Raw genomic sequence first — 12005 nt, 5'->3', positions numbered from 1 at the left:
ATGATGAGCACTGCGCCATATAGGATTTCTCTGTGTCAGTGACAGTCTTGGCCAGTCCTCGAAGGCAGCGGTCCAGCTATGCAGTGCTGCTAGAATGGAGCCCACTGAGGTTAAGTGACCGCTAAGAAGGAATGCACACTTCCAGATCGCTCATAGAAACTATGCATCTGAAAAAAAAGCCTCAGCTGCTTTCTCACCATCCATCCCACATCCTTTACTTTTTAAATTTTTTTTCCTTGTTATATCTCCCAATTGGAAGGTAAGCATCTGCTGAAATTTCTTCACCTTGGCTGTTCTAGATGCTGGTTATGATATCACTTCCTTTCACTTTAGACTGTTTTTTCTCTCTTTCCTCTGCCTGCTGCTGATGCTGGTGTACTGGCATGTTCCAAAGACAACTTTTGCATGCGTGGCCTGTCTAACTTTTACCCAGATTTAACGAAACGGATCCGTACTTCCTATCAGAGTAAGTTCTATAAAGGTTAGGCAAATAGCTTTACCATGATTGGACTATGCCTGACTTAAACCCGTGTGTTTGTGCTTTGTAATGTGTTTTTTTTAAACACATTCAGCATGCATGCAAACTTAGTACATTTTGTGATGTCAACCATGCTTAATTTTGACAATTATCTTTATTATACAGATATTTCAGATCTGTTTTCTTCTTCCAAAAGAGTCAATGAAAAAAACCACAGTGACTTATATGGGGCAGATGGGGCCTCAGAAATAATTTTTTAACAATGTTATGTTCTTGATGACAGTATCTTTATTTGGTTTCGTATTAATTTCAGTGTACATCTGCTAATATGAAGCATTTCTTGTTTTGCAATGGCACTGCCTGGTTGTAGTTATTAATTCTTCCCTATTTTCAGAAGAGCAATGTGGCTTAAAAGAGTACCAATTGCACTGGGTGCTGTGAAATTTAAAATTTTAATCTTGGTTTGGTACTTGAATGTTTGGCTTTGGGGAACCATCCCATGCCTCTGATCTTTAATGGGGAATGTAAAGTGGGTATAAAAATAGATACATCAAAGAGAGCTATGAAAATTAATGTTTTTAATATCTTTAAATTTTGAATTATAGTGATATGCAATTTAAATATTAGTATTCATCACTGCAGAATGCAATGAACAAAGCTATAATTAATTTTGCAAAAATGACTCTTCAACAGATGAGCTGTATATACCTTAATTAACTGCAGTGCTTATATGTAATTAGGTCTGTAGGATGCCTCTTATTCATCCCTTTTTAAAGTAGTTTTCACAGAACAACCGGATAGGCAATTTTACATTAAATACTCGGTACAGGCAAAATAAAGAAAGGGATGGCACTTGTTCTATTATCTCAAGTAAATACAGAGTTGTGTAGCTATTGAAATAAATTTGTACACTCACACAAGAAATTCTATTCAGTGTCTCTAGATGGATTACTCAACAACTAATTTCTATGATTTTATTTCATTATACTTCATAAAAGGTGGCTTGTTTAGTTAAAAGACTAGTCTAGCTACAAATCTAGCAGTCCATAAAAAAAAAGTTTGGTGTACAAGGTCTTAAATTTTATTAGTCTGATCTTGCTGATTTCAAGTCTGTAACAGAGAACCTGAGAGACAGACGGCAGTCAAGATTTGGGAGTTTTCCCGTGCTAAAAAAATAACAAATTCCAAGACCGAAAATGACCAACATCTTTATTCAAAATTATAAACACAGATCATAGTGTTTTCACAGCTGAAAATGTATTATCTTATTTTCATCTTCAACCCCAAAATCAGAAAAGTCCACAAAATCTTTCTGTATATCTCATAACTGAAGAGTGTGAGTCTGGCTCTTGTGCAAGATCATTAAGAGCTTAATTTCTTTACTCAAAAATTATCTGGTTGTTACATTTGCCATTCGATACTTATACAGGAGTTTGTACTGAATGATATGAAAGATGCACCAGGCAATAAGATAAAGAAGAGGGCAAGAATGTGTCATAGACTGTAAAATACCTTGCTAAGTCATTCTCAAGTTATGCTTTGTTATATGTCTTATCAGAGATGTGAGTTTTGAGAGGGGTATTGAGAATGGATTTAGGATTTTGCATACGACTTTACCTCTTCTTGTAAGGGATGATGATGGGAAAAGGAAAAATAGATTATTTTTGTGCAGTTCAAGCTGATATTATTAAGACAAGGCAGGAGCAGTCATCTGATAACATAAGCGTTAGATCCAAAGTTTTGAGGGTTATATAAATGAAAATGGAAGTTAACGAGAAGACATATCAGAAGTTGATTCAATTAAGTAATGAACTGGGAAGATAATTTCATGAGGATCAGTTTGAGAGAACAAGACTTGCAGGCATTGAAGGCAAAGAAGAGATTATCAATGAGCAAGAAACTTAGGCTTTTGTTGGCCAGTTTGGAGATGATTTGCAGGAAGAAACAGTCTAATTTAGTATCCAGCCTGAATCTGAGAGTTAGTGTGATATTTCAAGGATGAAACCAATATTATGGATTGGGAAGACAGTGGTGCTGTTAGCTGTGTTGAAATAGAGAAAAGACTTCTTGTTGTGAGAGAAGACTTTAGCACAAAAAAAAAAAAAAGAGTTCATTTTGGCAATGTTAAGTTCATGTCTGGACACTTGTGGGTAAATTTTAGAAAAGCAATACTACTACTCTAACTTGGATGGAATCATTAGGGGGAGGCAGAGAAAGATATTTATTACTGTTTCTATAGGAAAGAATCTCCTAAAATACTGTGACAGAGAGATCAAGGATGTGTTGATGTTTCAGTCTGGAGTGCCTTGCAACTGAAGTGGGAAAGGGAAAAAAACCCCATCAAACATGGAAAAGAAGCAATATGTTGGAGAAGAGAGGTTTTCCAAAGGAAAGACGTAATTAACAATGTCAAGGGCATCCAATTTGCAAAGCACAGTGGTGGAATAATTGTTTTGAAATGCAGCCAATAAATATATAGAGAGCTTGATAAGAGTAATGTGTATACATATGTAAGCTAGACTCAAAAGTGCCTAGAGTGAACTCGGAGCATTAGACAACATATTCTCTGGGAGGTGAAAGCAGGAAAGGAGAACCAAGAAGCGAAGAAATTAGAAGGAGAAATTTCATCAGTTCTAGGCATACATAATGAGAGAAACTGAAACATAATTGTCCTATCAGAGGAAGTAATTTGAGGAAAATAAGAGGCTAAGATGAGGGATAAGTACACAGCTGGAGGTAGCTTTAGTGATGTTGATGACCTGTTCCATTTGCGGTAACATCTGTTGGCAGACACCTTCTTTTGTAGCAAGAATTTGCCAAGCCAATTAAAATAACGTCTCTCTGCAGTAGTGCAGAATGGTGTTGTTGGTTTGTTTTTTGGTTTTTTTTGTTTTTCAATTGAAATCAAATTGTATGTGTTATTACCTAGTGGTAGATATCGTACATTCAAATATTAAAACAAGTACATTTACTGCATCTAGAGAGATAGTATTTGCAGCAGAATATAAATACCAACTTGAAAAAGCAATTTGCACCTCCTGCTAGAAATTCATACTATCTGTTGGTAAAACAAAAAAAAAAAATAAATAGTCATTATGAAATTTACAAAAATACAGCAAGTTTTCCATTGGAAAATCTTCAAAATGAAGACTTTTCAGTGAGGACTTGTTGTTCCTCCGTTATGCCGGTCCCTTGAGAGGGTATGAGCAAAAGTAACCATGGTCTGACAGGCGGATACAGAAAACTGTGTTTTTTGAGTTGTTACATATAGTAATTGACACTTTAAATCACACCTGACAACACAGTAGAAGCTAATATAGGTTGAGTTTTAAGTTGACAGCTATATTCTGAACTGTCATTTCCAAATAATGCATTGTATTTAAACGTAAAGGAAATGTAATATGCTAATTTAGTGTGAAGATAGTGGATTAAGATAACACTGGGCTTACTTATTGGCTTGTGAAAATTTATTGTAATTTATTTATAATTAATTTATTTATAAATAAAGATGTGATGGCTTTGGGTGTTTTAAAGTAAATTATCAGTCTGAATCATTTAATCATAGAGATTTAAATTTAAAATTTCAAAAATTATTTTAAATTATGAGTTCATAAAAGTTGTTACTCCATACCAGACAGTCCATTTTTTGATCTGTGAATACAGAGGAATCACAGTAAACTTTGAAAAGTATCCATGGGGCATGTCTTTAAAAGTGCTTTGATTCCTTATGTGATATATTTACATCTGGCACTATTTTTGCATCTTTATAATTTGTTCAAATCACAGCCAATTTCTTTATAATGTCAGTGGATATATCTTCTCACAGGTGCTTGTTTACATTGTCAATCTCAGTTATTTTCCTTTAGTTTTGTTGCTATGTTCTTCTTGCTCTACCTGGACTCAATGTTTGCTGGCATGGATTTTTTGGCTAAAAATACCTAAAATATCTCAGGACACAGATTGGCCTACAGAACTGCAAAATGAAAAGTTAAAATATTTCTGTAATCTAACTGCAGAAGCTGTTATAGTCTCTCAAAGATTCGGGGGAAGCCGAGTTGCGTGGAAATACTTATACATGATAAATTATTGCAAAGATTTAGCTTGGTTTCCTTAAAAAGGAAATGACAGTAGAAAATAAGCAGTAGCACAAAGAAAAGCTTGAGAACTCTTTTTCTTACCTCAAAGGGAAACAAAAGATAACATTTGATGGAATCAAAGGTAACACATAAAAAATTGACAAATGCGTATTTATTCCTTTCAGTGAATTAGACAACAGTGAATTGAGCAATCATAACATCTGTTGAATTGATAATTTAGTAAGACTAAAAGAGACTTTGAATACATGGATGGATAATGAGAATATCTCATTATAACACTTATAAGCAAGAAAGACTTACGGCAGGAGAAAATCTGCGAGTAACAGTACTTAGGCAAATCTAAGTGAGATTAAGACAATGCCCTTGTGCAGGGCACATGGTACCACTTATGCTTAACATGGGGACTTACTGCACTGTTTTTGAAAAGCATCCCTTATTGTTAGAGGCGATAGTGGCTTGAGAACAAGTCTAGATTTGTAGAAAAGTTCACTTGTTTGCCATTTTTAATATCCTAACATCAAATATATCTTTAATGTCGTAAGTTGTAAAACTGTTGCCAAACATAAAGAGCTTGTAATATTCTCCTGGTGGTTCCTCTTGGGTTTTCAGAACAGCGGTGTGATTTGGTGCATTTCCCACTTAAGTGAGTGGCACCATAATTTATATTTAGCTGTAATATTGTTTCTGTGAACTCACAAAAAAAAATATTATTTAGAAGCAAAACCTGACCTGACGTTTGACATTGTAACTATCACCAATAATAGCTATAAAAGGTTTAGACGAATTTCATTAATCACAACATCGTAAGCATAGTGTTAAAATTTTAATAACTCCAATACTGCAAGTAGAAACAGTTTCATATTTCATTTTATTTTTCCAAGGCCTCTAATGCTGTGTGAATGTGCCAAACTTGCTCCCTTGCCTACAGTTCTGCAGCAAAAGTCAATTATGTCCCAAATCTGTAGGTACATACAGAAACCCCAGAGTCAGGTAGAAGTAAGATTTGCTGTAAGAAAGCTAATGTATAGAGAGACTCCCTAAATGGTTGCAGTTCCTGAATTCTGTTGTAACTTCAAAAGTGACTGGACTTACAATTGATTTGAATATAAAATTCTGTCACAGATTTTAAGTTGAATCAAAGAAAGATTCAAGTAAGTTTCTCAAAATTAAAAAAAAAAAATTCTGTGGTTTTCAGCATTAGTATCTGGATTATGATCTCTTGCCATTTGAAAATCAGGAGCAAATATGTCATTACTACTCACTTAACAGGCCAAGTTGATACTTTTGTTTTTCCAAAGTGTTCTCAGAGTTGTTCTAGCACTCACTCAGCTTCGTTAGTTGTAGGAGCTTTTTATTCTGCTTGTTGGGGCTCTGAATTCTCCCCATTTCTCAGAGCAGTTCAAAATTACATTTTAATTAAAATATCAGTACCCACATTAAATCTCACTGGTTTTAATGTAAAGAGAACAGCACTAGTGACCAAGTGGTAGCAGAATTTTTTTAAAAAGAATCTCTGAGCCTGAGAGTCCAGAAGCCATGAAAATTAAAATGTCACATTGCGCGAGGCATGGTGCCAGATTAAAGCATATTGAAAGGTCCCGACAGGATGTTTGACTTCCAGGATACAATACGTGCAGGGTGCGTGTAAACACAGTGTCAGTATGACAGTAATGCACGTCTGAATGCGGGCTAATGTTCAGTAGGCTCTATGACCTCAGCGCGGTGAGTACGCATTGCTAACACATGAATATCTGGTGCTGGGCTGTCTGCCAGTCCCAAGTAGCCTATGGCACTCTGTAACGAGTGTGAACCACATGATAGAGGCCATGGGACACCCTGGGGTACATAGGAAGGGTGCATTTGAGTAGTTATGGCCATGCCCAGCTCACCCGCTCAACAGTTAGCCCATGATAAAGGATAACATGAGCTCAGACTTTCTATCCCTGGCATGCAAAAAGGCATGTTTCAGCTTCTACATGCAGCCTGTGCCAAAGGTGGGTCTTAGTTTCATCATGGAAACAAGCCCAAGCTTAAGCATTATAAACTAAGATTACTTGCTGCTGTCTTTCAGGGTAGACTGCTACAAATAAGTTCCTCAGAAATTTATAAGCAATGTATAAAGTATCTTGTAAAAAAATTCTGTGTTATATTTGGACAGCATTATCATTGCCTCTGTGTCCTTTAAAATGAGCTGTCTTGTGTGAATTCTTATACAAGTCCCTAATATTGCACCGTAGTGGTGATATTTTTGTATTCACTTTCTTCTTTCCCCAGTACTTTTTTCCTTATTTCCCCTCCCCCTCCTCTTCTGCCCCTGGTTTAAGGTTTCCTCCCTGCGTTCTGCAGCAGTTGGAGGTGTGGAGTTATTTCCACATCAGTTTTGACAGAGATGAATGAGTTTGATTCATATCACACACATAGACATTTTAAACTATATTTACTACTTTTTGCATGTTAGGTACAATCACTCTTTGTCTACCCTGAGGCACTCAAAAAACAAGTCTGAGCTAACAAGAGATGTGATTGTTAAACTAGACCTAAATTTCTTTAGTGACAGCCTGATAACTGCAGTTATCTAAAAGAGCGATTTCCCTTGCATTTCGCACCATTCCTTTCTCCAAATTGACTTTAAATTACAGAACATCATCAACCAAGAAAGTTGAAGCATGCCCTGTTAGATTGTAACTTAACTTTTTAACTCCATTTTTTCAGGCCTGACTGAACTCAGTGACAGTCCAGTTTCCCTGGAGCTAGAGCGTTGCAAGTCTCCCACTTCAGGTAAAGGTGACTGGCTTCTCTTCCTGCAGTCTGTATAAGCCATTCATGTCATGCATCACTATGTTTCATTAATCCCTAAGAAGTGAAGTGCATAGTCACAGTTCCAAAGAGAAGAAAATACTGGAGAAGTACTTATTTCATAGCACAATAAAAACCTAAGTCTGTTTATTTGAAGAAAAGCTAAATGCACGTAGTGCATCTTGAGGTGAAGCATATGAAAACATTTGAATTAATAACACTGTGCAGATATATGCCTATATCTCACATTGACTCAGGATTTTTGTTAGAGGCTTGTTTCTCTGTTTTCTTAAGAGGATTTCTGACTTCTTTTTTTTTCAGTAAGGAGTCCTTATAATTTTATATACATTATGCGTATATGCACGTAGAGAAATTATTTGAAAAACAGCAATGTGGAGGTGGTAAATTTTAACCATTAGAACACACCAGTGCCTAAGTTACATAACTTAGAATGGAAGCATAAGCTTAAATAAAAATATTTGACACAGCAGTGAAACCTTGGCCATTTAAAAGTTTATAAATGTTTCCCAGTTTGCCCATAGTCCTTCAGAAAGTGGAATTAATCTCATTCCTAGCAACTTCTTCTGCAAGTGCTTAGTCTGCATTGATCTCTTTAATGTGAGTTCACTGTTTTAAAGATCATTGCTTAGAGCTGTTTTCTCATAGCTGACTTTTAAATGTGGTGGAAAATAAGGAGGTGTAGCTGTAATTCATTTTGCTTGTGGTATGCATATCACACTTCTTTTCCGTATAGTTTGGTAAGTATTGATAAATAGGTGGGGTTTTTTTCTTTAGTTATGGTAACAAATTCCCACAAATATGCTATTCAAATCTTCTGTTATTATTTCACAATTTTAATTTTACTTTATTATCACAGGATACATTAATCTTGAATGGAGGCCACCAATTAGTTATTTACAAAAAGCTGAAACTAATAAATGTGTTTCCCTACACATCAAGAACAAAACCACTATTTTGAAATGTGTATTTCCTTGTACCATTTACAACCCAAATTCTGTAAACATGAGAATATCAAAGTGAAATAGGCTCTAATATTATTGGTATAACAAAAGGAGATCAAACTCTTGAGTTGAGCTTCAGAAACTCATGATACGGGCTTTAAAATAAAACATTTGATAGCTCAGTGTAATTAGACTATTCATTGTGTGGATCACTGGGATTCATCTTTTCAATCTTCTCTTCAGAAACAAGCTACAAGCTCTTTTTCTTTTTCCTGAAATCTAAGAGATGACTGGCTTGATAAACATATGTGCCTATGCTTAGTTTTATAATGATGAGTGACTCCTATGGCACCTTACTTTTTCTGCAGTTAGCGTCAATTTTTCATTCTGATATTGATAAAAATATCTGTTTTAGCTAAAGTTAAGATAATTTGCTCCAAAATTTATTCTGCTTTTCTGCTTTGGAGATCATTCATCAGGGAAAACAGGGCATATTTATGAATGTTTCTTATTTTAGCCCTTCCATCTTGTTTTCCAAGCTATATTTTACTCTTTAAAATGTGAAATCAGGTGCAATTTTGCAGGCAGTAACTATTATTAGATTTAACTGCTGTTTAAAATAGAAGTTACTTATACTGTGACTTATATTAATTGGTTTTTTTAATGAAGACAAAATTAAAATTGTTTTACTTTGGCATACCTGCTCTAAAACTGGGCAAAATTCAGTATAATCATCTGGAGTAACTGGCCTCAAAATTGTGACATCCAAGAACTTGGGAGCAGAACTACCTGTGCTTAACAGCACGGCCTCCCAGCTACATCTGCCTTTGCACTGGCTAACGTTTCTTTCTCGTAGAACACAGTGGATTGATCCATTTAGTTATGGATTCTTCAGGCACGATCCTTCTACTTCTGGTCTTGCTTTTGATCTATTTAAAATTCGTGGCACACAAGCTCCATAATGGAAGTGTGCTGTACTCTGTAGAGTCCCATGATATCTGTGTTTGTAAAATCAGTGACCACATACCTCTGCTGAAGATAGGCCAAGATTTTATCCTGCAGAAATTTAGCAGAAACAGAAAGAACACTTGGCTGCTGAGTCAAGTGATTGAAGTTGCTGCCTAACAAAGGCCCTACTAAGTGTGACTCTGTCACCAGCTGATGAGGTTGCAAAGACAGAAGGAACAGAGTTTGATTTGTTACAATTCAGTATGGTTTCCAGACCACATCATCAGTTCTTCACCTGGCAGTGAAGTTCATGCCAGCTACTGGCCCTGAGTATGCACAATGCATACACAAATTGCAAACTTCTGGAGGACACTAGTCTATGTGACAAATACTACACATGGTGGCACGCTGGTGAGCAACTTCATCCTCACTTCCGTCAGAAGGGGAATGATTTGAGGAACAACATCGATGTGCTCATGTACATACTTTGAGTCTCCAAGACAATGCTTAAGTAGAATCCCTCTGGCACACTGATTGCCAATGTAGACACAAACAGTTTTATATCTAAGAGAGATGTTAGTAACTGAGATTTCAGTTCCAACCAGGCCCATAAGAATAGTGTTGATAAAGGCTTCTTGAAGAACTTGAAAAATCTCCTGCCTCGTCGTTTCTTGGTCTGATCCTGAACCATCTTGGTTTCCCTGAAAAATGTATGTTCCCTACAACATCGTACTGCTTGTCAGTGTTTTAACCTCTGACCAAGTTTCTGCAGAGCCAGCCTAGGTCAACTTAGTAATTCAGCTTTGTTGTTCCTCTTCTCCCCTGCCCAAATCAAAAATTAGTCACTGAGCAAGAGACTGAGCACTGTATTCTGTATTTTACATGCAGGGCTGGTTTCTAACTCAGTGCAAATCCAATTTCTTCTGTTAAGCAATATTTTAAACTTGTTTTACAAGAGTGTCTTTTCAGGTGCTCCTACTGTACTATTTACTAAAGCATGGCTTTGCAGACAATGTAACTGGAAAAATAAGATTCCTGTTCTGAACGCCTTTCAGGCTAGAACATGAAATTAAGCTGTTTGATGAAATATTTTCTGAAATTCATAGTGCAACACAGTGGGTAGCAGCAAGTGAAGAAATACCAACCTTGCATTTTAAGAATGCAACCTTGCATTTTAAGAATTCCTTTCTCCCTTTGAAGGCAGAGGAGAGGAATAATCTTCCTTAAACACTGGTATTTTATTTGAATTAAATTTGTATTTAAATACCATAGTGGTGCATTTCCAATACTGTACAGGAGGACAAAAAGTTAATAAAGCCATTTGAAAGATTCTGCTTATTTGTGAATATCCAAGTGATGGTATGTATCTGGTATTTTTATCATCTCATTAGGAAAATTTGTTCGGGGGCTCTTAGCAATATAATTTATATAATATACATAATTATATAATATATACATCCCTTGCTGCTTCAGCCATTTATATGCAGCTTCATATTGAAGCACGTAGTTGAGAATACACTGTGAGCACAAAAAAATGCATCTTTGAGAGGTCATTTAACTTTGTTGTGTAAGATGCAATGGACCGTTTAGACTTCTTTAAATACCAGAAGGGAAGAATTTCATCGGTCTGTGTATAGGAGAATGACTTCTAAAATGGAAGTGGGTTTGTGTTTTTTCTTAAGAAATCACCTTCATATTCAGGGCTTGCATCCAAAATGCTTTTAAGACTGTAAAGCTTAGAGAAGGCTGTGAAAAATTTCCACATTTGATTCCCATGAGCTTTGAAACAGGTCCCTTATGGCAAGTTTTTATAAGTACTGTGATTTCCAAGTGCTGCTATCCTGATTCATTCCACTGATTAAATCTGCTGGGATTAGGCTCATGCCATGCCAAGCTCCCACTTTCCTACATGAAATGTTTTTAGATAGCTTTGTTTCAAGAAGAGTATTATTAAGTTTCTAACAGTCGCTCTTTTTTAGCTTGTGGGTAACTGCCAAGTAGCTGAAGAGATTTGACTTCATTTGAAAATTATATTCTTACAGAAAACAAGAAAGTAAATGTTTCCAAACATTTTGTGTGTGTGGAAAGCATAGATTGTAATTTATTTTGAAACTTGATTATTGGTAACACTGCTAGCATAACCATTTCTACTTATTTATATTAAATTAAAAAGAAGGTTTACTAGTCAGAAGGCAAGTTAATCATTAAAGAGAGGTGAGCTCCTGCACTGTGCAAGGTGCATTTTATCACTTTTCCCAATATGTGAGGGAGTTTCTCATCAGGTGAATTCATGCTTGCTTAAGATCTTGAGACGGGATGTGTATGTAGGGATTAGCAAGGAACAGGGAGCAGTATGAGCTAACAGAGGGGAGGAAATGGGGACCCGGGTTTGGGCCATGGAGCAGCGAGGATAGCTCCCATGCAGTCCATGGCGCATGGCTCAGGGTTCAAGGGGGCCTGAGCTTACCAACAGGGGACAGCAGCTCCTATGGGCCAGGAAGACAGGAGCTAAGCAAGGGAGCAGGGCAGCCAAGCATAGCCTGGTGATTGCCAGGCAGATCCAGGGACAGGGGAGGATGTTGATCCATGAGTCCAGGTCAGGCTCAGCAGGGCCAAGGCCAGGCACAGGAATGGCAGCAATGCAGCAGGAGCTGTAGCTCAGGGCAGGAGTGAGAGTAAGGTTCAGCTTGAAAGCAGCTCCCACAGAAAAGTGCTGTCTGGGGC

At 36.6% G+C, this 12005-nt stretch overlaps 1 protein-coding gene across 4 annotated transcripts in view; it reads left to right on the top strand.

The window, feature by feature from the left end:
* Window positions 1–12005, top strand: part of STXBP5L (syntaxin binding protein 5L) — a 202723-nt gene that overhangs the window by 150500 nt on the left and 40218 nt on the right. For 2 of the 4 annotated variants that reach the window (XM_086760821.1, XM_086760838.1), the window contains 2 exons: window positions 395–466; window positions 7288–7353. In XM_086760821.1, the coding sequence (XP_086616947.1) occupies window positions 395–466; window positions 7288–7353 (138 nt within the window). The remainder of the gene's footprint in view (window positions 1–394; window positions 467–7287; window positions 7354–12005) is intronic. The other 2 variants (XM_086760830.1, XM_086760844.1) reach the window with 1 other exon arrangement.

The sequence above is a fragment of the Chlamydotis macqueenii genome, chromosome 1 (genome assembly GCF_036417535.1).
Source record: "Chlamydotis macqueenii isolate bChlMac1 chromosome 1, bChlMac1.mat, whole genome shotgun sequence".
Taxonomy (NCBI): Eukaryota; Metazoa; Chordata; class Aves; order Otidiformes; family Otididae; genus Chlamydotis; species Chlamydotis macqueenii.
This window is presented reverse-complemented; position numbering and strand designations above follow the sequence as displayed.